The sequence below is a fragment of the Enhydra lutris genome, unplaced genomic scaffold (genome assembly GCF_002288905.1).
Source record: "Enhydra lutris kenyoni isolate GAN:26980312 unplaced genomic scaffold, ASM228890v2 scaffoldscaffold22, whole genome shotgun sequence".
Lineage (NCBI taxonomy): Eukaryota > Metazoa > Chordata > Mammalia > Carnivora > Mustelidae > Enhydra > Enhydra lutris.
Window position 1 is genome coordinate 16,922,402 of NW_019154106.1, and position 26,507 is coordinate 16,948,908.

General features: G+C 43.1%; 1 protein-coding gene across 3 annotated transcripts in view; it reads left to right on the plus strand.

The window, feature by feature from the left end:
* The window catches only part of LOC111149599 (cytoskeleton associated protein 5), a 69,422-nt gene extending 42,915 nt beyond the window's left edge, over positions 1 to 26,507 (plus strand). For 2 of the 3 annotated variants that reach the window (XM_022506739.1, XM_022506741.1), the window contains 17 exons: positions 2,381 to 2,506; positions 3,731 to 3,880; positions 4,150 to 4,353; positions 4,562 to 4,697; positions 5,142 to 5,335; positions 6,264 to 6,436; positions 7,671 to 7,844; positions 8,071 to 8,191; positions 19,059 to 19,238; positions 19,713 to 19,900; positions 20,432 to 20,507; positions 21,323 to 21,511; positions 21,602 to 21,739; positions 22,191 to 22,274; positions 22,369 to 22,528; positions 25,570 to 25,721; positions 25,805 to 26,507. In XM_022506739.1, coding sequence (XP_022362447.1) covers positions 2,381 to 2,506; positions 3,731 to 3,880; positions 4,150 to 4,353; positions 4,562 to 4,697; positions 5,142 to 5,335; positions 6,264 to 6,436; positions 7,671 to 7,844; positions 8,071 to 8,191; positions 19,059 to 19,238; positions 19,713 to 19,900; positions 20,432 to 20,507; positions 21,323 to 21,511; positions 21,602 to 21,739; positions 22,191 to 22,274; positions 22,369 to 22,528; positions 25,570 to 25,721; positions 25,805 to 26,050 — 2,691 coding nt within the window. In that variant the 3' untranslated portion in view covers positions 26,051 to 26,507. The remainder of the gene's footprint in view (positions 1 to 2,380; positions 2,507 to 3,730; positions 3,881 to 4,149; positions 4,354 to 4,561; positions 4,698 to 5,141; positions 5,336 to 6,263; positions 6,437 to 7,670; positions 7,845 to 8,070; positions 8,192 to 19,058; positions 19,239 to 19,712; positions 19,901 to 20,431; positions 20,508 to 21,322; positions 21,512 to 21,601; positions 21,740 to 22,190; positions 22,275 to 22,368; positions 22,529 to 25,569; positions 25,722 to 25,804) is intronic. The other variant, XM_022506740.1, reaches the window with a different exon arrangement.

Genomic DNA, 26,507 nt, shown 5'->3' on the forward strand with positions numbered 1-26,507 from the left:
AAAGATTCATTTATTTGAGAGAGAAAGAGAAAGTGAGCCCAAGCCAGGGGAGCGGCAGAGGGGGAGAATCCTCAAGCAGACTCCTTGCTGAGTGCAGAGCCTGACGCAGGGCTCCGTCTCATGATCTGTGAGGTCATGACCTGAGTTGAAACCAAAAGTTGGTTCTTAACAGACTGAGCCACCCAGGCGGCCCCAGTACATTTATTATTATATGCTCATATACAGTGGGCATGCTGGCCATTCGTTTGAGGATTAGTTATTTGTTTCCTTCCCTATGCATGGTCCTTTAATTCAGTATTACTTTAAATAGATAATTATCTTCTAAACTGTCCAGTGGAAGCTGTTCTTTTCCTGTCCTCCCCACTGTCCTCATCCCAAATTTAACAAGTGCTTATTTTAGTATTTGATCACAAGTGCTTTGAAGTATTTTTGACTCTGTTCTTAATGCTTTACTTTTTTCCCCAGTCTTTTGCAGTTTACGAAACAGTTGCACATAAATGATCTCACACTTGTTTTAACTGAATGACTTCAGTGTTTGAACTAGAAAGAAATTCTGGCCTACTAGAAATAACAGGCTCTTGCTGCATTTATATTAATAAGTAATAATGATCCCAGTCAAGTATTACTTTATTTTTTTTAAAGATTTTATTTATTTGTTTGACAGAGATCACAAGTAGGCAGAGGGGCAGGCAGAGAGAGGAGGAAGCAGGCTCCCTCCCGAGCAGAGAGCCCGATGGGGGGCTCGATCCCAGAACCCTGGGATCATGACCTGAGCCAGACGCAGAGGCTTTAACCCACTGAGCCACCCAGGCGCCCCTCAAGTATTACTTTAAATACATATTCTGAGTGTTCGCTATTTTCTTTCCGTCTGATATAAAGATTCAAAATTTCAGATTATTTTCAAAAACCACTTTAATAATTCTTTAAAAGGTCTTGGGCAAGTTTCTCTAGAAACAGGTTCAGAGCATCTCCAGTTATAATGATGTGATAGAGATACATTTTATATGCAGAGAGGCAGAAAAGCTTTCTTGACTAAAACATGTAAATGCTATTCAAAATGTCAATAATATGGAAAGCTGTAAATGGTGTTGAAGATTTTAAGAAAGAGAGCTATCCAGGGGCGCCTGGGTGGCTCAGTCGGGTAAGTGTCTGCTTTGGGCTCAAGTCATGATCCCAGGGTCTTGGGATCAAGCCCCATGTTGGGCTCCCTGCTCAGTGGGAAGTCTGCTTCTCCCTCTCCCTCTGCCTGCTCCTCCCCATGCTTGTGCTCCACCCCCCCCCCGTCAAAGAGATAAATAAAATCTTTTTCTTTTTTTAAAAGCTGTCCAGTAAACAAAGAGTCTATGACCCAGATCAATGACATTATAATAGAGTTTTTCCACCTACATTACATGCCAACCCAAGGTAACCCACAGTTACTTGAGAATATATTAAAAACATTTCTGGGAGCCCCTGGGTGGTTCAGTTAGTTGGGCATCCAACTCTTGATTTCAGCTCAGGTTTTAGTCTTTGTTGTGAGACTGAGCCCTATGTCGTGCTCCGAGACTGCTTAAAGATTCTGTTCTCGGGATGCCTGGGTGGCTCAGTGGCTCTGCCTTCGGCTCGGGTCATGATCCCAGGGTCCTGGGATCGAGCCTTCATCAGGTTCTCTGCTCAGCGGGGAGCCTGCTTCCTCCCTTCTCTCTCTCTGCCTGCCTCTCTGCCTACTTGTGATCTGTCTGCCAAATAAATAAATAAAATCTTAAAAAAAAAAGGGGGGGGGGTGGCACCTGGATGGCTCAGTGGGTTAAAGCCCCTGCCTTTGGCTCAGGTCATGATCTCAGGGTCCTGGGATCGAACCCCGCATCGGACTCTCTGCTCAGCAGGGAGCCTGCTTCCCTTCCTCTTTCTCTGCCTGCCTCTTTGCCTACTTGTGATCTCTGTCTGTCAAATAAATAAATAAAATCTTCAAAAAAAAAAAAAAAAAGGATTCTCTCCCTCTATCTCTCTACTCCCCCTCCACCCCAACACACACACACACATCGGCTCATGCTCCCTCTCAAAAAAAAATTTTGGTGGGGCACCTAGGTGGCTCAGTCAGTTAAGCATCTGACTCTTGATCTCTGCTCAGAGCTTAATCTCAGGGTCATGAGTTCAAGCCCCATTTTGGGCATAGAGTCACTTAAAAAAAAAAAAAGAAGAAACAAGCAAACAAACACACAGTTCTGGAAATGTGCAAAAGCATAGTATGTGCAAGATTCTGTGGCTCATCTGTTTCTTTCATGGGGAATACAATTTTGATAGTGTCTGTTTTATAGAGAGCCCGCTTACCGGGCAATAACATCATATTCCCAAGGACTAGTATCCTAGCTAACCAGCGTTCCCTGAACCTTGGCTGTAGAGTGCACAAGGAAAGAAAGTGCCCAGCAAAACCAGCTTAAAGGAGGATGAAGACAAATCTGGTCCTATTTTCATTGTTGTTCCAAATGGAAAAGAACAAAGAATGAAAGATGAAAAAGGTTTAAAGGTAAGTAAGGGACAAGAACTCTCAGGAATTTTTTGCTTTCTGTTTTGTTTTGTAATTATTGTTTTGTTTTGTAATCAAGAATGTCTGGAATTCATTTCATTATTGAAATACCTAATAATGAACTGAATCTTTGCTTATAAACTATAGCTTGTTTCTCTTAGGTTTATGGGAGCATTATTTCCTGCAAAAGGAACTATAGAATAGAGCTATTGCCTGTTCTTCTTCCAAATGGAAACCGAAGTTGTTTTAATTTTTATAATCATAAAATGGAAAATATTCATTGATTTTTATCAACTACACATTTGTAGTAGGCTACTTGTTTAATCCTTTTTGTACCTGATACCTCAAAAGACATATCTGGTGACTGTCTAATTCAGTCATTTCTCTTTTTATATTATTTTGGTATTATTAGGCAGTTAAATTTTTTGTCAAAATACATTGTTTAAAAAATAAAAAACAAGCAGTATGAAAAGTGCAGAGTATAGTATAAGAGGCATGTCTCCCTCTAATCTCCCTCCACAGGGAAGATATTATTACCAGTGTTTTTGTGTATTACTCCAGAAGTATGACTATTTCATACTATACAGTCATAGATGTATAAATGTGTAGCGCTTTTCACACACAGGGGAACGTGTTATACTCTTTGTTCTGTATTTTGCTTTTTTCTTTTAATGATGTTTGAAATATTTTAATAGTCAATACATGACTGCATGCATATATACATTTATTCTCTTTATTGGTACATCACGTGTATGTACCTGTCTTTATCCCCAGCCCATAATATAAACATTTAGGTTGCTTCTAGTCTTTCACTATTATAAACTATTTTGCCCTGAGCATCTTTGAATGTAGGTACTTGTGCATATATGTGAATGTATCTTTATTAAACTCCTACTAGAATGTATGTACATATTTAATTTTGATAGATATTACAAATTTTCCCTTTATTAAAATTGTACCAATAGTATCACTGTGTTATACAATAATAGAGCATTGATTTTTCTAGTGAGAATTGCTGAATATTCTATTCCTAGAAGATGTTAAGAGTTAAGCTTCCAAAAGTATGACTGCTCGCTAATACATTTTGCATTCATATTTAATTACAAATTAATCTTGTCAAATTTTAAAATATCCTTACATTGATTTTTGCAGCAGCTTTAAATAGAATTCTCTACCTCATTTCAGTTGAACACCTTATAGTCCCCTTTCCCTGGTTTTTTTCAGGTGCTGAAGTGGAATTTTACTACTCCACGGGATGAATACATTGAGCAACTAAAGACCCAGATGTCTAGCTGTGTGGCTAAGTGGTTACAAGATGAGATGTTTCACTCAGACTTTCAGCATCATAATAAAGCCCTTGCTGTCATGGTTGATGTAGGTTTCCAGTAGATAAGTACACGTGTACCTCAGATCCATAAAAATACTAAGCCTTGTGAAATAACCAGAAGTTAACGTGACTTGAGAAGGAACCAGAATATACCATATTCTTTGGCTTTAGAGCTGTTGTATTATTTGATAGAATAAATGACTGTCATAATTTTAGGTCTTAAATAGAATCTTAAAAATCTACTATTTTTTTCTTGGACTCCAGTAAAATCTAGAACTTAAATTTTTATACGGTCTTATTTGTCTTTTGTTTTAAGCACTTGGAGAGTGAAAAAGAGGGTGTTATTGGTTGCCTGGATCTTATCTTAAAGTGGCTTACCCTGCGGTTTTTTGACACCAATACAAGCGTCCTGATGAAAGCCCTAGAATATTTAAAATTGCTCTTCACCCTGCTAAGTGAGGAAGAGTATCATCTTACTGAGAATGAAGCATCTTCCTTCATCCCCTATCTCATCCTCAAGGTAATGTGTCATTCTCACTCTGGCAGACTGCCCAACTTCCCAGCTGACCTCCGTTCCCATCCTTTATTCCCTCTCCCTTTTCCATTTATTCTGCGATGATACCTTCCCCTGTTCATTTCCATGCCCCTGTTCTCCCAAGATGTGGGATGCATAGGACAACACTTTGTCAGTCAGGAACTGCCTCAATCATTATTTTCTTGTCGACTAGGTTGGAGAACCAAAGGATGTCATTCGTAAAGATGTCCGTGCCATCCTGAACCGGATGTGCCTTGTCTACCCAGCCAGCAAGATGTTCCCCTTCATCATGGAAGGAACCAAATCCAAAAACTCTAAGCAAAGAGCAGGTGAAGCAACAATTTAAACTGAGGCATGAGTCTGTGCAGCAGTGACCTCTAAAAGAAATAGTTTGTAGATGAACCAAGGACATTTCTTCATTGTCGGCATGGTTGATTCCAGCCTTCCAGTTGGACTGTGAGAGTGATGAGTTGCACACTGGTGGAGCCAGTATAAGGTGATACGGGCACCACTCAGTACCACCCTGGTGACAAAATCAAGTGCACAGGGGCCATCTGACTCACAGGCATCCCTTTCTTCCAGGAGCACTTGCTGGGACAGTATTATTTGGTTGTATGTTTTATCAGAAGGCAGTAAACAAGGAAAAATGCTAGGCAGAGCCAGAATAAGATCATAGCTCTTCACGTATGCCCAGCAAAATGTATCTAGTAAAGATAGGTCTCTAAGCCGAATGTGTCTTGGGTCTCATTAATCTAACCTTTCTCCCCCATCAGAGTGCCTGGAAGAACTGGGGTGTCTGGTCGAGTCCTATGGCATGAACGTTTGCCAACCAACCCCAGGGAAAGCCTTAAAGGAGATCGCGATTCACATAGGAGACCGTGACAACGCTGTGCGCAATGCTGCCCTCAATACCATCGTCACCGTGTACAACGTGCATGGGGATCAGGTGTTCAAGCTCATTGGAACTGTGAGTGCCTTTGCTCTGAACATTTCAGCGTGTTGTGACTTGCATACCATTGCAACTCTAGCTCAGTTTTTACCACTTTGTATTATAAACTGAACCCATCCGTGTGTCCTAGAGTTCAGATGAACCCCTGAGGGTGTCTGATTGTTGTAGGACATTTATGCTCTGTCTTACTGGAAACCACATTTTCTTCTCTGTACCTTCTATTCATACCATTTGCTTTAGAAACAAGAACTGTTTTTGAATCATAACCTGAGCTAGTCTGAGACTTAGATTCTGCCTAGAAATCTGCTCTATAATTTTCAGCACGTTTAGTTTTTAGTGAATAGATACTCACATATATAATGTAGATTCTGGCATCTGTCAGATGAGAAGAGCCATGAGCCAGACTCTGCAGACCCATCGCGTGCTGCTTCTGATTGCCGACTTTGACCCGGCCACTTGTGGTTGCACCTCAGGCCTTCCCTCCAGTGACCTCCGAGTATTACATATATTTACACGGTTTTTATACATCTTTTCCTGTACTAATCTGTTTACATCCTCACTACAGGTCAGTGAAGGAGATAAAACAGATGGGAATTTTACAGATGATCAGCAGGAAAGCTTCTTTCCTTTCGCTCACGTAGTTAGTGCTGACAGAGCAAACCTGAGGAAGCGTCATTTAATCTTTGACCTTTTCATTTGTAGTTACTAATAGCTTTTCCTTTCGTATCCTTGCCTTCTTTCATAGATTCTCTAATTATCAGGTTTTAACAATAGTTTATTTTAAATGTAGCTAGTGTTTTGAAAATAAACATATCCCAACATATTAGGTTCTGCTTGCTTCAATATATGAATGGATTGACTCTGGGCTTTCCAATTAGGTTTTTAATTCTCCTCATATTGTGGTAGAGGGGCGTTCTAATAAGTATAATTCGGCTTCATTTTACAGCTCTCTGAAAAGGATATGAGCATGCTCGAGGAGAGGATTAAGCGGTCAGCAAAGAGGCCTTCGGCTGCCCCAGTGAAACAGATGGAGGAGAAACCTCCGCGCACACAGAGCGTAAACTCCAACGCCAACATGCTGCGCAAGGGACCAGCCGAAGACATGTCCTCCAAACTCAAGTATGTAGATGGAGACAGTGGTCTGAGAACATCTCAAGTGGCCTTTGCCTCGTGTGCTTAATGCTTATCCTGTAACATAATCTTGAGTTCCTGTAGCCATTACCATGCATGCCAGAGTGTCTGGAGAAATGTCTTGTAGCCAAATGTTTAATCCTTCAGTCTTCATTGTCTTTGTCTTTGTCTCAAAACCACTTCTAAATAGTCTTGTGCCTTCTTTCACTGCTTTTCCGTGGACAGAATTATGTATCGCACTTATAGGATGTAAGTACTGACTGCTAATTTCTCATTAGCAGGGCTCTTATATCTTTCTAACTTCTGACTTGGATTCATCCCCTCTGGAGGGTGATTGGTTTAGAGTTTATAACTCTAAGCAGGTTAGAGGGCATCCATCAGTATCCCATGAACCAAGCCTTCCCCAGAAGTCCACTGGTTAGCAGAGGGGGCAACTCAATGTCATGTGGTGAAATTACTGGTTCGCCTTTGTCCTTGTGTGATACCTGGCCATGCTCAGGTTCCTAGTCTTCAGATAAAGCTAATAAGTAAAATGCATGCAGCCCAGAATTGGTATAGGGACTCAAAATACTACCTTCTGAGCAAGACAGCTCTAATTTGGGCTATGTCCGATATCTAACGTTAACCAGTTTGAATTGGAAACTTTAAATATCTATTGTTTGGATGTAATGCTGGCCCTGACCTGTCAAGAGTGAGTGTTTCTATTCCTAAAAAGAGGTGACTGACCCTCAACATCTAAAATGTACCAAACTAATATTTGGAAGAATGCTTATGATGAGAAAAACTTAAAACACTGGTTAATTTGGCAGAAAAGAACCAGTCAGAGTAGATTTTTCTTAAATTTTTGTCCAAGTAGAAAGCTTTGAGTCAGTATATTACATTGTTTTCTGCCCCATTTGGAATATCAGTACAAGGTTTGTTGGCTTTGGTAAACTAGAGAGAACACTTACAATCTGGAAGGTAGTATAAATACAATCATAAATACTGTAAATACGATACTATAAATTTATTACCGTAAAATGATCTACTCTGAGAGTATTTAGGAACCGGAGTTGTTCCCCATTGAAGGCACCTGCTTAGGCTCGAGGACTTAAATCATTCAGGGGGGCTGAAACCAGAAGTTGAACATCTGTCTTGAAGCTTTGGGGCAGCTGGCAGTGTGACTCTTGTTCTTCGGTTCAGAAGTCTCTCTAGTTCAGGAGCCTTCTTTTGCTTCCCTTAGCCAAGCCCGAAGCATGAGTGGGCATCCTGAGGCAGCCCAGATGGTGCGCCGAGAATTCCAGCTGGACCTAGACGAGATTGAGAATGACAATGGTACAGTCCGATGTGAAATGCCAGAGCTTGTTCAGCACAAACTGGATGACATTTTTGAACCGGTCCTTATTCCTGAACCCAAGTAAGTTAATCTCTTTCAGTTAAGTGTCAGCATTGCACGATCATGAGGGTGCAAACGTGGAAGGGGTTTTCTGTGCAGTTGGAACTTTTTAGAACTGATTACTGTGTGACTGGTGACAGTTCTTTACTCAGGCCTGGAGCTAGCGGAGAACTGCATAATTCCAGCTTGCTTGGGATGTCTTGTAACAAGGATTGATTTTTTTTTTTCCCTTGGCTCTGCTCTCTAGAATCCGGGCTGTTTCTCCACACTTCGATGACATGCACAGCAATACAGCATCCACAATCAATTTTATTATCTCCCAGGTAGCCAGTGGTGATATCAACACAAGCATCCAAGCTCTGACACAGGTAATGGGGGTGTGACCCATGACAGTAATTGCAGTGGCTGAGGCTGTACGAGTGGTAGCTGCGTACAGGTCAGAGTTAAAGGAGGCAGGCAGTGTTCAGCACTGCACTGATGAGAAAGTGCGCAGGGACCACTCAGTGTCATCGCTTGCCTCCCAGGAGGTGGCTCTCATAGATCCTTGCTTTTTACACTTGCATTCATTCACCAGAGGCTAGAGATACAGCACTGAGTAAGTAGGGACCAAATCTCCTGGAACTTACTTAGGTTTTAGCGGATAGAGAAAAACAGGTAAACAAGAAAATACCAGATAAGAGCAACTACTGTATAAATATAACTCAAATGGGGTAATCAGAGAGAGGAGCCGAGTAGTTATTCGATTGATGGTCAGGGATGCAGGCAGAGGGAACAGCTAGTACAAAGGCTGTCAGGTAGGAGTGAGCTTGAATATTCAAGGCCGACGTGCCCAGAGCAGAGTGCGCAAGGGGGAGAATGGTACAGAAGGAGATTTAAGAGGTAGACAGAGATCATATTGTGTAGGCCTTTAAAGCCCTAGGTAGGTTGTTTGGATTTTAAGTGTGATGGAAAACCATTAGAGAATTTTGAGCAAAGAAGCTACATGTTTGTTTTTTGTTTTTTGGTTTTTTTTACAAATCATTCTCTTCTGCTTCCCTTCCCTAAGAATCTAGTCTCAAAACCAGTAAGTTGGTGGAGTAAGGTAGGCATCCACCTTGTGGCAAGGTGGTGGGGGTGGGGAACCATCACAGCCCATTGCGAGGTTCTCAGAGCCCCAGTGTTGTGAGGCTGGTGTCATTTGCGGGGGGTGATGCAGAGTCAGGAGTCAGAGCCCGAGCAGGATGAAAAGCTTGTTGTGCAGGCAGCCACTCTGGTGTGGTGGTAGGGTCCCCTGCAAGGTGAGGAGGGTAGCCATGTGGGGTGGAGGGGGCGGGGCAGCCGCAGGCAGCTCAGAATGGGGAGTCCAGAGCTGAACCAGGAGAAGTAGGCATCTACGTGGGGAAGGACTGAGAGCAGAGATGGGAAGGGGATTGGTCAAAGATACATAAGGAAAATAGAAGCCGCATTTCTTTTTTTCTGGTTTTTTTTTTAAAGATTTTATTTATTTATGTGAGAGAGAGAGAAACATAAGCAGGGGCAGAGACAGAGGGAGAGGGAGAAGCAGACTCACCACCAAGCAGGGAGCCCAACTCAGGGATCGATCCCAGGCTCCCCGGATCATGACTTGGGCCAAAGGTAGACATTTAACACACTGAGTCACCCAGGCACCCCTGAAGCCATGTTTCTTACTTTCAGAAAAGAGTGCTACAAATATGAAAGGGAAGCAAAATAGAATAAACTCTATTATTGGACCAGAATTAGATTAGATGTGTCAGTATGAACTCATGATTTTCAATACAGAGATGTAGAAATATCAATATAAATGTATGTATATATGTGGTATAAATGTATGTTACAGATATACATGTATGTATATAATATGCATATATTTCCTAGTTCTTTTCATTGAGAGGACCTGAGAACAGCAGTACCCCAACAGCAACAAGCACCCCCAAATCTTGGCTTCTAAGAGTCTCATGCTCTACCGACTGAGCTAGCCAGGCACATTAAATCTTAGCTTCTAAATACCATCTTCCACTAAAAGGGAATGAGGGCTCCTTGAAGAAGAGGTAGATTCTAAGGCTAAACTAGAAAAAGTACAAGAGGGCGCCTGGGTGGCTCAGTGGGTTAAGCCTCTGCCTTCGGCTCAGGTCATGATCTCAGGGTCCTGGGATTGGGCCATGCATCGGGAGCCTGTTCTCCCCCTCACCCTGCCTGCCTCTCTGCCTCTCTGCCTCTCTCTGATCTCTCTCTCTCTGTCAAATAAATAAATAAAATATTAAAAAAAAAAAAAAAAGAAAAAGTACAAGATAATCCTGGAATATTGTATTGTACCTGACAGTAAGGAGAGGTTCAAAGAATGATAAGGACATATCAGAAGGACCCAGGGGCCATCTGAAACAGACTCCTTCTGTTTGCACAGAGGATAGTTTTAGCATCAAAATCAATAATGATAGTAATGAGGTATAACCCAATGAATTGAATAAAATTTAACAAAATAGGAAACCCCAAGTCCAGGCACTTGTACATTAAAAATTTAAAGAGAAATGAGGTATTTACAGTTTCATAGTACCTCCCCACAAAATACAGAGGACTGAAATACAAAAAGTAACTCAGAAATACAAAATACTTGGAATAATCTGACAGTACAGAAGCTTAGCAGCTTGAAGTGTCACAGTGAACATCAGTAATAGGACAAGATGAAATCATGTGTCACCTTGTAGGAGCCGGTGAGAATTCAGCATCACTTTGCTGACATTCCTAATGTCATCTAAGCTTGAAGAAACCTCAAACAAATGCAGACTGAGGGATATTTTACAATGTCAAGGTCAAGAAGGTCAAGGAAAGACTGAGGATTGGTCTAGAGTCTAGACTGGCCTTTAGCTATGAAGAACGTGATCAGGACAATTAGAGAGAGTGGAACGGGGCTGGAGGACTAGGTGTGATCGCGCTAATACTAATTTCCTGATTTTGAGTGTTGCCTCCTGAGTATGTAGGAGGATGTCCTTGTGACAAAGAAATACACAGTGAAGTGTGAGATGGGCGTGGAGCACCAGACTGACAACTTACTTTCAGCTGATTCGGGGTTTTAGAAGTTCTTTTACAGTACATCCAACATTTCTATAGTGTTTGAACTTTATTTTTACTGGGGAAAGTGTCTCTCTGGCCATTCTCACAAGACCATATCTATTAAGAAGCTCTGACTGAAATTCATATGAAAGATAGTATCGCCTGCACCAGGGCTATCACAGTGGGGAGGAGGAGAAGCAGGTGGTTTCAGGGCATCTTTGATAGGTAGCGTCCATAAGACTTGGAGACAGATGGGATGTGAAAAGTAAGGTAGGAAAAGAATCAAGAGCAACCCCTCGATCTTTGGCTTGAGCACCTGGGTGGGGGGACGGTGGTGCCAAGGTGGGGGGAGCTGGAGGAAGAACAGTCTTGAGAGTTGGATGTTAAGAGAGATGTCTTTGCTGTGTTAAGCTTGAGCAGCCTGTTGGATATCTCCCATCAAGACAGATGGCTAGAAATGAAGGAATTGGGAATCTCAGCGCAACATTTTTGTTTTTGTTTGACAAATAGACGCCTATTAACAATTTCGACATTGGAGGGGATTCTAGGAAATAGTGACTTGAATACTTGCATTCCTCTTGCCTTCTCTTACCAACTTCAATCCAAACCCGTCCGCCATTTCTGATCAGAGGAGCTGCTGGGTCTGGTAGGTGGCATCTGAAGTCTGTACAAGTGTCAGGCTCCGTATACTACAAGTGGAAGCCTTTACTGCATAGACACCTTCAGGAAAACCTGAAGTTCAGTAGTGCAGAGCCAGGGAGGAAGATCGCAACACCCAAAATCCTGGAAAGAGATCTCTCTTCATCCAGGGAGACCAGCAGATTCCCTAAAGAAAGGACAACAGTGGTTTGTAATGAATGTTAATAGAAGGACCTGGTGTTCTCCCTGGCCCCCAGGGAACTACAGGTTGCTGAACAAAAAGACTGAATTTGCTGTCTGAGACTGGGAAGTCTCTAGCTTTTGTACCTCAGAGACAGAAGAGCAGAAGTGCTTCTTGCCCTTGGTGTTGGGTCATGTGACTGATAGGTTGCCAGCTGGCATACCACTAACTTAGAAGAGCAAAAATTGCTCTGTCCCCCATTTCAGACTGCCACAATTGAGTATTTCCAAAAGGCAGACCCAAGAGTGAATTCTGACTAGGTAAAGAATAATAACGAATCATACCATAAGAGACGCAGTAACTGGAAAGAAGAATAAAACAAAATAACCAGAATGGGAATCTCTTAGCACCGTGAAACTGCTGGAGGGGACAAGATGACCACAGCAGAGGGGAGCAGGGTGTGGGAAGAGTTCTTAAAGAGGATTTATTATTATATATGAAGATTCGGGCAAAAAAAACAAACATGGCTTTAGAATTTTTAAATTGAGTAGATGGTCTGAAGGGAGAGAATGGTAACTGCAGAAACCAAATTAATGGTCTGGATGACAAGGGTGACAAGACCATTCAGTGGGGAAAGGACAGTCTTCTCAACAAATGATGCTGGGAAAATGGATATCCACACGCAAAAGAGTGAAGTTAGACTCTTAACGCTATATACAAAAACTAACTCAAAATGGATCAAAGACATTAATGTCATAGCTAAAGCTATAAACTCTTAGAAGAAAATGTGTTGTGGGGGGGGTCTCCTTGTGTCAGTAGCAGCTCGAGAGCAGAATATGAGTCATGGCACACAGGTGTTTAAGACGTTTCTTCTCTTCTTTGACTGAATTTTAGTTGAAAGAATTACAGCCAAAACTGCAACCACAGGAGGCATTTTGCTTCCAGAAAAATCTCAAGGAAAACTATTACAAGCAACAGGAGTCTATTGGATCAGGCTCTAAAGCAAAGAGTAGAGGGGCACCTGGGTGGCTCAGTGGGTTAAAGCCTCTGCCTTCAGCTCAGGTCATGATTCCGGGGTCCTGGGATTGAGCCCCACATGGGGGGCTCTGCTCAGTGGGGAGCCTGCTTCCCTTCCTCTCTCTTTTCTTGCCTCTCTGCCTACTTGTGATATCTGTCACATAAATAAATAAAATTTTTTTAAAGAGTAGAGAGATTCAACCAGTTAGCATGAAAGTTGGAGGTAAAGTTCTTCTAGACTATGGAGGCACCAAAGTAGTTCTAGATGACAAGGATTGTTTTTGGGGTTTTTTTTTTTAAGTTTATTCATTTGAGAGAGAGAGCAAGCAGGGGGAGGGGCAGAGGGAGAGAATCTCAAGCAGTCTCCCCACTGAGTGTGGGGCCCTACACAGAGCTCAGTTCCATGACCCTGAGATCATGACCTGAGCCAAAATCAAGAGTTGGAAGCTTAACTGACTGAGCCACCCAGGCGCCCCAAGGATTATTTCTTATTTAGAGATGGTGACATCCTCAGAAAGTATGTAGACTGAAATAAATCATTACTGAAATGGCATTGCGTGAAGCTGCTCATTCCAGTGAAGTTGTGAAATCTTACTTTCATCAGGTGAATAAAATCCATGTCTCTCCTTTAATAATGACCTAAAGAAAAAAAAAAAATACCAAAAGGGAAGATCTTCATGATACTGGATTTGGCAGTGCATTCTTGCATAGGACACCAAAAGCAATGGCAACAAAAGAAAAAAATAATTAAATTGAATTTATCAAAATATAAAAGTTTTATGCATTAAAGGTCACTATCAAAAGAGTAAAAAGATACCCCACAGAATGAGAGAAAAGATTTGCAAATTTTATATGATAAGGGATTAATATCCAGAACACAGAAAGAACTAAAACTCAACCCCCCAAAAAAAAAATTTGGGCAAAGGACTTAAATTGACATTTCTCCAAAGAAGATATACAGGTGGCCAGTAAGCACGTGAAAAGTTGTTTCCATTCTTAGTCATTAAGGAAATGTAGATCAAAACCACAGTGAGATACCACTTCACACCCATTAGGATTTTTCTTTCTGAAAATGGGAAACAGTAACTGTTGTTACAAGGAGGTGGAGAAATAGGGACTTGTGTGTATTGCTGGTGAGGACATAAAACCGTGCAACCGCTGTGGAGAACAGCCTGGCGTTTCCTGTCGTGGTTAAACATAGAATTACAATAAGGTCCAGCAATTTCACTCCTAGAAAGTGGGGACCCAAACAGATAGTTGTGCCCCAGTGTTCATAGCAGCATCATTCACAGCAGACAAAATGTGGAAAACAACAGATGAATAAACAAAATGTGGTGTATAGGTACAGTGCAGTATTATTCAACCATAAAGATGAATTAAATTCTGATGTATGCAGTAACATGGGTGAACCTTGGAAACATGCTGCGTACGATAAGTCAGGCACAAAGGGACAAATACTGTATGATTCCACATATATGAGGTACCTAGAAGAGGCAGATCCATGGACATAGAAAGTAGAGAGGTTACCAGGACTAGGGGGGCAGGGGAAGGGGGGACTTATGATTTAATGGGTATGGAATCTGTTTAGGATGACAACAAAGTTCTAGAAATAGTAGTGATGGTTACATAACACTGCGAAGGTACTTAATGCTATTGCATTATATACTTCAAAATGGTTAAAATGGTAAGTTTTATATGTATTTTTACTGTTACAAGAAAATTAAGATAAAAGTAAAACCCTCAGTAACAAAAATGTTTAAATAATTAGGAATAAATCAAGCATTTTACAAAGAAAATCGAATGACGTTAGAGAATTTCCAAATAAATGGAAGTATACTATGTTCACAAGATTTGGGTTTATCAATTGCCAGTTTTCCTCAAATTAACCTATACAGTCAGAGCCATTCTAATCAAAATGTCAACAGTTTTCCTGTAGTCATGAAACAAATTCTTTTAAATTTATATGGGAGATCAACGGGTTTCCAAATAGCAAAGTCAGTTTTTTTAAGACTTTAAAGATGAGAACACAGTGGAGATGGCTTATGTCCCCAGGCATCAGCTGTGACTACAGAGCCCCTGTAATTAATAGTACAGTATTGGCCTGGACAAGCAGATCACCATTGAGATGGAACAAAGAGGCCAGAAATAGACTCACATCTATAGGAAACTGAACACAGAAAAGACCTTAAAAAATCACTTGGTAAAGCTACATTAATCAGTAAATGGTGCTAGGACTAATTATTTTCTGTAGGAACAACAGATTGCTATTTCCTACACCAAAGTATGTTTCAGATGGATTAAAGACATAGGTGTGAATAGGAGTACATTTTTTACTTCACATTATGTGAGGATTTCTTTTTAAACTAGACACGGGTGCACCTGGGTGGCTCAGTCATTAAGCATCTGCCTTTATCGCAGGTCATGATCCCAGGGTCCTGGGATTGAGCCCCGCATCGGGCTCCCTGCTCAGCGGGAAGCCTGCTTCTCCCTTTGCCAAGCCCCCTGCTGTGTTCCGCTCTCGTTGTGTCTCTCTCTGTCAAATAAATGAATAAAATCTTTAAAAAAATAAACTACACACAAAGCATAAAAGAAAAGGAAAAACCTTTACTACATTAAAATTTCTAAGAACTTTGGTTATCACTAGATGCTCCTGTTTATAACAAAATGAAAAGACAAGCAGGGTGCCTGGCTGGCTGTCCGTGGAACATGGGACTCTTAATCTAAGGGTGATGAGTTCAAGCCCTGTGTTGGCTATGACGTCTACTCTAAAAAAAAAAAAAGAAAAGAAAAGAAAAAAGACAAGACAAGTCACAGATTAAGACAAATGGTACAGATGCGGTAGATGAAATATAAAGACGTGGAAATTAAATAATTCTTGCCAGTTTAGAGGTCAGAATAGTGGTTTTTTAAAAAAGCAAACTCAGGGGCGCCTGGGTGGCTCAGAGGGTTAAAACCTCTGCCTTCGGCTCAGGTCATGATCCCAGGGTCCTGGGATCGAGCCCTGCATCGGGCTCTCTGCTCAGCAGGGAGCCTGCTTCCTCCTCTCTCTGCCTGCCTCTCTGCCTACTTGTGATCTCTCTCTGTCTGTCAAATAAATAAATAAAATCTTTAAAAATAATAATAATAATAAAAAATTAAAAAAGCAAACTCAGAAAGAATAGTAACCTCTGGTGGGAGGCAAGGTACGGACTTGGAGGGGCAGGAAAAGAGCTTTTCGTGTCCTACAGATGTCCTATAGCTCATTCTCAGGGGCAGATGTACAGATACACAGGCATAGAATTTCATTAAGTTGTATTCTTACGATTTGTATGTTGTATCATATTAAAGTTGAACCTTAATTTAAAAAAAATATATTAGTGGGGCACCTGGGTCAATCGGTTAAGTGTCTGACTCTGGATTTTTGGCCCAGGTCATGATCTCAGGGTCCTGGGATCGAGCCCCACATCAGATTCCCTGCTCAGTGGTAGTCTGCTGTCCCTCTCCCTCTGCCCCTCCCCAGCCCCACACTGGGGTGCTTTCTCTTTCTGAAATAAATAAATCTTTTTAAAAAAAATTAGTTAACAGTAAACTAGATTTAATTAATATATATGTAGGGAGAATTTTACAGTCTCTTAAAATATCTATATTTTTTGTATCTTAACACCTGCTATAGTAAAAGATATACTTAACCAAATTCTTTACCGGTAACCCAACAAATTTTTTAATAAATAATGTCACAAGAAATATTGACTACTTAGAAAAGAATGAGACACCCTCCTGACCCATCAATCAAAAAAAAAAAAAAAAAAAACCTCTTTAACAATTTATTTATTTCTTGAGAGAGAAAGAGTAAGAGTGGGGGTAGGGAGCAGAGGGAGAGAATCCCAAGCAGGCTCCCTGCTGAGCGTAGATCCCAAAGCAGGGCTACATCTCACAATCCTGAGATCGTGGCCTAAGCCAAAATGAAGAGTGGGAAACTAGACTGAGCCATCCAGGCGCCCCACCCGAAAACTCTTAATAGTGAATAGGAAAGCAGTTCTAAAACTCTACTGAAACTACTGAACTCAGAAAAATATATTGCCTGAAATGCATTTATTATTGAAGAAAGGCTAAAATAAAGGAACTTAGCAAAAAATAAATAAATAAATAAATAAAAGGAACTTAGTACTTAACCAGATATTAGAAAAAAAAATTTTTAAATCAAAAGAAATTTAAAAGTAGGAGATAAACTACAATTCATGAGATGGATTTTTAAAATAATCTAAATTTGTTTCCTATGAAACAAAATTAATTCCTTACTAGCCTGATTAGAGACCAAAAATATAAGTGTCAGGAATGAGGAGGGAGCCAACCATAAATAAGGAAGAGACTGAAAAAAAAAATTAGACCTATAACCCTGTGGAAATTGGAAATAATTGATCTCCCCCTAAGGTTTTTTAAATAACTAGGAGACTTGGGGAGACCATTAAAAAGTTAGGAAACCCAGAACAGAACAAGGTATTTGATCATATAAAATTTAAAGATTTTAATCTAGAGAAATTTACCATATACTGTCAATAAGTGGTATCTTGTGGGATATATTTGCAACCCATATGACTAGTAAAGGATTAATAGCTACAGGAGGAACCCAACAGAAAAATTACCAAAGGATGTGAATAAGCCAATTACAGAAGATTCCAAACAGCCAAGCCAGTAAACACGTGAAAAGAGGTCCAGGCCCTCCTCTGGCACAAAATGCAAATTAACATAATAATAAGATAGCACTTTTTGCCATCAGAGTGACAAAAAATAAAAAGAGCACACAGCTGATCAAAATTCTGGAAAAACAGTACTCATACATTAAATGTAGAAATGTGAATTAAATGTTAGTGCCTTTTTTAAAGAAAACAATACAGTAATATCTATATGCCATTTAAAATGTTGTATTCTTGGGGCACCTAGGTGGCTCAGGTGGTTAAGGCCTCTGATGGTTAAGGCTCAGGTCATGATCTCAGGGTCCTGAGATTGAGCCCCGCATTGGGCTCTCTGCTCAGCGGGGAGCCTGCTTCCTCCTCTCTCTCTCTGCCTGCCTCTCTGCCTACCTGTGATCTGTCTGTCAAATAAATAAATAACATCTTTGAAAAAAAATGTATTCTTCAGGTTCAGAAGTTAGAAATAAAAACACGAGTAAGTTAGGATACTATATATATAGAGTCATGTTAATTGTAACATTATCTATAGGAAACAAAATAACCAAACTGGAAACATACTGAATGTTTATCAGTAAGAGAATGATTGAGTAAATTTTGCTACATGCATATGTGGACTGTTAAGCAGCCTTTAAAAATAGAGCTTTTTTTTTTTTTTTTAAACTAGAGCTGTTCTTGTGGCCTTTGGGGATTTTCATAATTTTCTGTTGAACTAGAAAAGCCAGATGCAGATTTGTGTATGGACTATAATCCTCTGGTAGAATAAACAACACCCTAAAACTTGATCCCATTTATGTCTGCATGTATGGTCATGCTTCTGTGAATGTGAAAGATGTTGACCAGGCATTACTGTTAATTATCTTAGGAAAAAGATTAAGCTTCCCCCTGAAAAAAAAAAAGAGTATTTTTGTATGGTGTCTTTGTTAAAGCAGCATTGTTAAACAGCCCCATTTATATAAAATTGTTTGTGTGTATGGGATATCTAACTGCATAAATCTAAATGAAAGTAGGACCACGAGCTTCTAGAACACCAGGGGGCACTGTTCACACTGCAGTCTTTGTAAATGATGCTCCCTGGAATTCTATAACAGGATAGCCCTGCATAAGAGGATGGTCATTGAAGATTGGCATGCTTGTCCTATTACACAGGGGACAATCATATTTTTATGATTACATAAATAACGCAGATATTTTCACAGTAGTGAATAGGAAATACATGTTTTCCCATAGTAGTACATTTTACCATTAGTGACAGCCAATGCTCCGAACCAAAAAGAACACCAGATCAGGATGTGGGAAACCTGAGTTTTGAATTTGGACTAAGTAGTCTGATCTTTTGAGTCTCACTTTACTCATCTGATAAATGGAAATCTTACCTTACTACTACTCAGAACTGTTGGGTAATCAAATGAGATATAATGGGTATTTAAACATACAGATTCCCTGATCTTCTAGATAGTGAACCTTTTCAAAAAGGATCTGTGACTAATTCTAACCGTATCTTGCTCAGTAAACATGTGTTGCATGTTTGAATCCCTAAGGACTATGTAAAGTGACTGGATTTTTTTCAAGCTAAGATAATTATAAGCACTTTGCAAATATTACTGATACATCCTTGTAGCATTTTTCTGCTACTTAGAAGTATAATGCTTGGTGACTATATCTTGGGGTTTTTGTTACCAGATCGATGAGGTCCTAAGACAGGAAGACAAAGCTGAAGCTATGTCTGGCCATATTGATCAGTTTCTGATAGCCACGTTCATGCAACTAAGACTCATCTACAGCACACATATGGCAGATGAGAAATTGGAGAAGGACGAGATCACCAAGCTGTATAGCTGTATCGTCGGCAACATGATTTCGGTAAGGCCACGCCTGTAGAATGTGAGCTTCCCTTCAGTGTCCCATCCTGCCCGGGTTCTAGAGCGTGAGTCCGCGTAGTTCCAGTGAGCCCTGTGCCACCTGTGGGTTTTACTTAGTCTACTGACTAGTTTCACCGGATGTTGGGTGATACTGCAGTTGGCCTTATTGTTGGGATACGTATTACCTAGAATTCTGCTTCCTGCTGTGTCTTCATCAGGCATGGTAGGCCCTGACTACATTTCACCGATAACTGCTCACCCTAAAAGTACTTCTGTAACAGGAAAGAAGGAGGCACTCTGGTGAATTTTGGCTATTTCTGGAGGTTGGAGGGGGTCTGGTGATTTTTTTTTTTTCCCCTAATACTCGAATTTTTTTAATACAGTAAAATTGTTTACTAGAACATGCCACCCATATTTGTCTTCCTTGCTGTATAACACTGGGTTTCGTACCTTTAATGGAAGTATGATTGGATAGCTGTTTCAGATCGAGAGCCTCGCCCGGGAGGCCTCCACCGGCGTCCTGAAAGACCTGATGCACGGCCTCATCACCTTAATGCTGGACTCTCGAATTGAAGATCTAGAGGAAGGACAGCAAGTGATCCGCTCTGTGAACCTCTTGGTGGTGAAGGTGCTGGAGAAGTCAGACCAGACCAACATCCTGAGGTATAACTGTAATCTCTCCCCTAGAGCCTGGAACAGCCTCTCTTTGGTCTACCCATGGAAGCCAGTCACTAGACCAATTATAACTTTAGGTTTGCCTAGTTATGTTGATTTATTACTCTTCTCTTCCTCATGAACCAAAAATATTTCAACCTGAGACAGCATTAAAATGAGTAACAACTCAGGAAGCCAGCCAGCAGAGTGAGTTTTCTAGAGTAGGACTGTAGTGTCTGTTGGTTACCTCCCTCTTTCATGTACATTTCAGGCACATTTCTCTCTCAGCTACCAGTGAAAATGAAAAGTAGAGTGAGGAGCTTTACCATTTATCAGGTGGTAACTAAGGAAGCTTAAAGGGTTGACGTTTATTTTCTTCACAGCTGAATGCCAGGTAATCAGAGACAGTCCTGATTGACAAGCTCTCAATTTATTAGATGGAAACAGTTTCCACTTGGTCTTTCAGTTACTGATTTTAATAGTAAATGAATGTTTGAAACCTATTAATGCTAGCATATTGGGATTTTTTTTTTGCTCTAGTGCCCTCCTTGTTTTGCTCCAAGACAGCCTGCTAGCAACAGCCAGTTCTCCCAAATTCTCAGAGCTTGTTATGAAGGTAAAGTGGAAATAATTTGATCTTTCTTTCAAAGATGAAATACTTTGTTAAAGTGTTGGGGAAAGGGGAGTTGAAAGTAAGACAGGGGCACCTGGGTGGCTCAGTCATTGGGCGTCTGCCTTCAGATCGGGTCGTGATCCCATCCCAGCGTCCTGGGATCAAGCCCCGCATCGGGCTCCCTGCTCAGCAGAGAGCCTGCTTCTCCCTCTCACTCTCCTCACCCTGCTTGTGTTCCCTCTCTCGCTGTCTCTGTCAAATAAACAAATAAAATCTTCAAAAAAAAGAAAGAAAGACATAAAAAATTGACCAGGGCATACCTGAAAAACATACCTGGTCTCCAATTTATACCCCAAGCTCAGGCCTGAACAGTTCTTGGCCTCAAACTGTGAAAAGGGAGATACCGTTTGTCCTAGAAACAAACGGCAGTGAGTTTGCTGAGACAAATTTTATACCTTCCAGGGAAACAGATATGTATAGCCCTGTAATATTTTGGTCTCTTCGATGGAAGACCCCAAATGAACATTTCTGCACCATAAATCCTGTTACTACACTGTAACAGAGTTTGTTTCCTTGGGTTAGATTAGGTTAAGCTGTGTGAACTATTCTCCTCTCGGATCCCATGCCCAGTTCTCCACCTCTTCTCACTATTTAAGGCCCATCTCCAAGGAGTGGGAAGGAGGTGTGGGGATGATGACATGGATAGCTCATCACACACTAACCATCTATCCACAGTGACCCCAGAGCCCAGAGCAGGCGGTGACAGGAATTATCTTCATTCTTCCACCACTACTACTACTTTTTTCTTTTTTCAATAGTGTCTCTGGAGAATGGTTCGACTCTTGCCTGATACCATCAACAGCATTAATCTGGACAGAATTCTCCTGGACATACACATTTTCATGAAGGTCTTTCCCAAAGAGAAACTGAAGCAATGCAAAAGCGAATTTCCCATACGGACCCTAAAGACGCTGCTCCACACTTTATGCAAATTGAAAGGACCCAAGGTAAGTGAGCACAGCAGCTGGCCCCTGAAGGAGCTTGAGGAGAATGTTCTGGATATGGTATTGCCATCTGAACGGGCACGTCTCCCTCAGATCCTAGACCATCTAACGATGATTGACAACAAGAACGAGTCTGAGCTGGAGGCGCATCTCTGCCGGATGATGAAGCACAGCATGGACCAGACGGGGAGCAAGTCCGAGAAGGAGACAGAGAAGGGAGCGTCTCGCATAGTAAGCGGCCTGACCCCAAAGGCTGAGGGTGGCGATCTTGTCGGAGGCGTGAGTGCTGGAGCCCGCCTTGCTGAGGGTCGAGTGTGAAGGCGCGGGGACTGGCTCACTCTCCTGCTACAGCGCCCTGCTGTGAGCATTTCCGCCTGGAAGTTTCCTTATATGAACGAAAGAGAACCGTGTGGTCGCCACACAACCACAGGTTGCCAGATAAATCCACGGCGAGCTCTACTTAGGAAGCAGTGGGCCAGGTCCTTCCTCATCAAGTTTAGCTGAAAGCCTGCGACTGGAGGCATTCAGTGTCCCAGAAAGTAGGGGTTTTCTGCCGCACACACTGGTGCTTCTGTTATCCGCAGGAACATACCAGTTGTGAGAACTCTTCAGGTCTTATCCAGTCGTGGGCTCCTAATTAATAACTCAAGTGTAGCCAGTCCTTTGTGTCTTCCAATTGCAGGATGAAAAATCATCAAAGGCCAAAGTGAATGACTTCTTGGCTGAGATTTTTAAGAAGATCGGCTCTAAGGAGAACACTAAAGAGGTGAGAGGGGAAGGATGAGCCAAATGGGCATCTGCTTGATGGGGAAAGGCCACTGACTAACGTCCACCCCCTCTTCCTTTTTCTTGGTAACCAGGGCCTGGCAGAGTTATATGAATATAAGAAGAAGTATTCAGATGCTGACATTGAACCATTTCTGAAAAATTCCTCCCAGTTCTTCCAGAGCTATGTCGAGAGAGGCCTCCGGGTGATTGAGATGGAGAGGGAAGGCAAAGGCCGTCTTCCCGCATCTACAGGTATGGTTTGTCCAGCGGCCGCAGGCGTGAGCTCAGAATAGCTTCAGCTCAGGAACTGGAGGTTTTGATTGGCTTTAATTTATATCTGTGCTCCTCAGTCCCTGATGGTCACCAGTGATGTTCACACTGCTGCAGCGGCCAACACGGTCACCTGACTTGACCCATCACCAGTGTTTTGCAGGGGCAGAGCTCCCTGCCCTTGAAACAGTTTCTTCCCTGTACCTCCAGGTGTCCTTGCTCTCTTGGTCTCCTCGAGCCTGGCTTTCCTGGCCTCTTCCTTCTTGGCCTCTGATTCTTCCTCTCCCTGAACTTTTCATCTTGGCGTTCTCGAGGCTTCAGTCCGTACTGTCTCTTCCTTCTTACTCTTGCTCCCTTAACTAACTCGAGTATTCTCATCGCTTGAGATTCCATTTACATGCCAGCGAGGCTCAGGGTTGTCTAGGGTCCAGCTCAAACCTTCCTGATCCCAACACATACATCCTACGCGATGCCTCCACGTGAGTCTCCAGTAGACATGGTCGACTCAGCGTGTCACATTCTCAGCTCCAGAGAGTCCTCCGAAACCTGCTCCGTTAACTTTCTTCTCCATCTCGGATGATGGCAGCTTGGTCCTTCTAGTTTGCTTAGACCCGAAGCCTTTGAGTCGTGCCCTCCCCTCTGTCGGAAGTCCTTTTGGTTCTGCCTGCAAACCCTGCGTGCGGAATTCTAACCCACTTCCCAGGACCTTCACTGCCCCTGCCCCGTGTGAGTGTGCTCACCTCTCACCTGGTGTCTGGCACTGTTCTCCCAGCTGACCTGCTTCCAGTGCTGCCTTCCCATCATCGTTTGCACACATAGTATCGGAACAGCACTTCTCATTCTCCAAAGGCTCTCCCTTTCTCAGTAAGAGCAGACGGCCTCAGAGATCTACAGGGTCCGAAGTTGTAAGGCCCGCTGTCAGCTCTAGAGCCACACATCTCTTCTACTCACACTGACTCCTGTTCCACCCCGGCCCCCACCAGCATCCCTGCTGTTCTGGAACGCACCAGACCCACACCTGCTGGGGGCCTTTGTCCCAGCTATTTCTGACATGTAGCTTGCTCTTGCCCGAGATAGCCTTGAAACTAGCTCACTCTCTCCCCTCAGATCTTTGTTCAGAAGCCACTGTCTCAGGGAGACCTTTCTTAAAATTCACAGCCTACCCCCCCACCCTCGGATCGCATATGGTATGTCCATATGTAGCATGCCGTCCATACGTAGACATTCTGCTTGTCACACTTCAAGGAAAAGACTCTTAAGGTCTTGGAGAGGCATAATTTCAGGTGTTAAAAACAAAAATAATTGAAGAACCCAATTGAAGCTTCAGCCCAGCAAGATACACAGTGAGAGGGAACGTGACTGGAACCTGAAAACCACAAAGGAAACATGGTTTTTTGGTTTTGTTTTTGTTTTTTAAGATTTTATTATTTGAAAGAGAGACCGTGAGAGAGAGCATGAGAGGGGAGAAGGTCAGAGAGGGAAGCAGACTCCCCAAGGAGCAGGGAGCCCGATGCGGGACTCGATCCCAGGACTCCGGGATCATGACCTGAGCCGAAGGCAGTCGCCCAACCAACTGAGCCACCCAAGCACCCAGGAAACATGGTTTTATAGGCAAACAAATCCGAGATTGTAAGAGTAGGAGGTTTGGGGAACTCACAGAAAAGAAAATGTGGAACAGATATGCGTGCTCTATTCTGCACAGTGAACAGGGGTCTTTCTTTTAAGGCTCTTGACAGCTGCTTTCTGTAACTGACACCTCCAGGGTCTTCTCTCTGGCTCTAGCTCCTGTAAACAGGAATTTGCACACACAGGCATTTTCACTGTGGAGGGAGTAAGGTTTCAGCCTGACATTGGGATGGATGAGCTTTCACTCCTGTCATTCGGCAGTGCCTGCTGAGTGCCTCCCATGGGCCAGGCAGCAGAAGACAGAAACCTCTGCTAGAGTTTAAAGTCCACAAAGGCAGAGACAGACAGAGAACAACTCACCTAACGAATACTACACTGTATGGCAGGTCAGAGGTAGTAAGCGCACATAGCATGGTTTGCTTGATCGAGTGGGGCCCCCTTTTTTCACTTCCAAAGGCCTTTCTGGTGACAGCCAACATTACATTGGTACTCGGGGCCTACGCAGCACACAGGCAGCCCGAGCGTGTGACCCCACTGATTACAGAGTGGCTCCGTGTGGACTGTGTTCGGACAGCGCCCCTCACTACTGGCTCTCACGTCCTTCCTCGGTCACTGGCCTCCGATCAGCACATTCTCCGCATGTTTACGTTAAGGATTCCTTTTTTTCCTATACAGTAACCTTTGGTGCTACTTTTCGACTTACCCTTAGACCTGCTCTTTTTGGCTTATATAAAGCGTTCTCTCTGATACCAAATTGGGTGTTTTAAATGCCTACATTTTGTGATTGTTCCTTCTCAGAATTTAAGAACTGTGATAGATTTTTCTGGTTTTTCCCCTCTCCTGCAAGAATATTGTTCTCCATGCTGAGGGTGACAGATGCGCCCGTTCCTGTCCCTCTTTGGGGTGTGTGTTGGACATCTGTGTTTCCCCTTTTCCCCCTGAACACACTGTCACCTCAAGCTCCCTGTGGTCTTCCCCGGTTTGAATAAGCACTCCCCCGTGCGTCACCTAGTCCAGACCTAGTCTAATTACGGCCGGCATTTCAAGGCCAGCGGTTCTTCAGCCAGGCACAGTAGCCTCGGGAGCAGCCTGGGCTTTTGGCTGGCCCAGGCCAGTGGCGGGATGATGGCTTGCAGCCCCCTCATGTCCCAGGACGCAGGCGGAGGGTCTAGCTTTTGCTCTGCTCTGCTCCGTTGTTTCTTGAAGTTCTCGCTCAGCTTGACTCGTACATTCCAGAGCCTGTTTATCACCAACTCCAGATGGGACTCTTGTGGATATCTCGGTCTTTACAGTGGTGTAAATTGTTCCAAATCGTTCCCTGTGGCAACAGATTAACCGGGGCGGTCTGGAAGTGGGACGTGTGTGCATTTGACATCCTTCCCCCATTTCCTCTGCAGGCATCTCCCCGCAGACGGAGGTCACGTGTATGCCCGCTCCCACAAGCACGGTGTCCTCCATAGGTAACACAAACGGAGAGGAGGTGGGACCATCTGTCTACCTGGAAAGGCTCAAGATCCTCCGCCAGCGTTGTGGTCTGGACAATACAAAGGTGCGCTCCTTCCCTCCGCGTGGGGCAGGGCCTGGCCGCGCTTCCCGAGCTGCGGGCTGACCTGGGTCTCCTTCTCTCCACAGCAAGATGAGCGGCCTCCGCTGACCTCCCTGCTCTCCAAACCAGCAGTCCCCCCCGTCGCCTCTTCCACAGACATGCTGCACAGCAAACTCTCTCAGCTCCGGGAGTCCCGGGAGCAGCACCAGCACTCAGACCTGGATTCTAACCAGACCCACTCTTCAGGAACCATGACCACGTCCTCGTCCTCCACAGCGAACATTGATGACTTGAAAAAGAGACTGGAGAGAATAAAGAGCAGTCGCAAGTGAAGCTGCCCCCGCCCCGCGCCCTGCAGCTCTAGGTCACTAAACTCGGCGTCCCCCTCGTGGCAGGGGCTCGGCGGGCCCGGCGCTCGGACTGGCAGGACGCGCCCCCGTGCGGGCCGGGAGGGGCGGCCGGGGCACGGGCCTCTGTCCACACTCTGCTTCTCCGCCCGCGCCCTGCCTCTAGCCGACTGTCCGTGTCGTAGTTTAGTGTACAGACTTGTAAACAGCCGCCCGCCTCTCGGCCCCGACTAGTCTCCATAGCCTTTGTCTTTTATTTTTAACTGCTCATTTGTAAAGTTGTCCTGATCTTTCCTAGCTTTTCACTCTTAGAAACTCTTTAATAGTTTTCCTTGGAGTTTGTGAGCTCTTCTCCCCGTAGCCCGGAAGGGTCACTGTATTCTGTATGAATGCATGGCATGATACAACTAATTTAAGAGTCTTTTATAAATAAAGTTTGCAT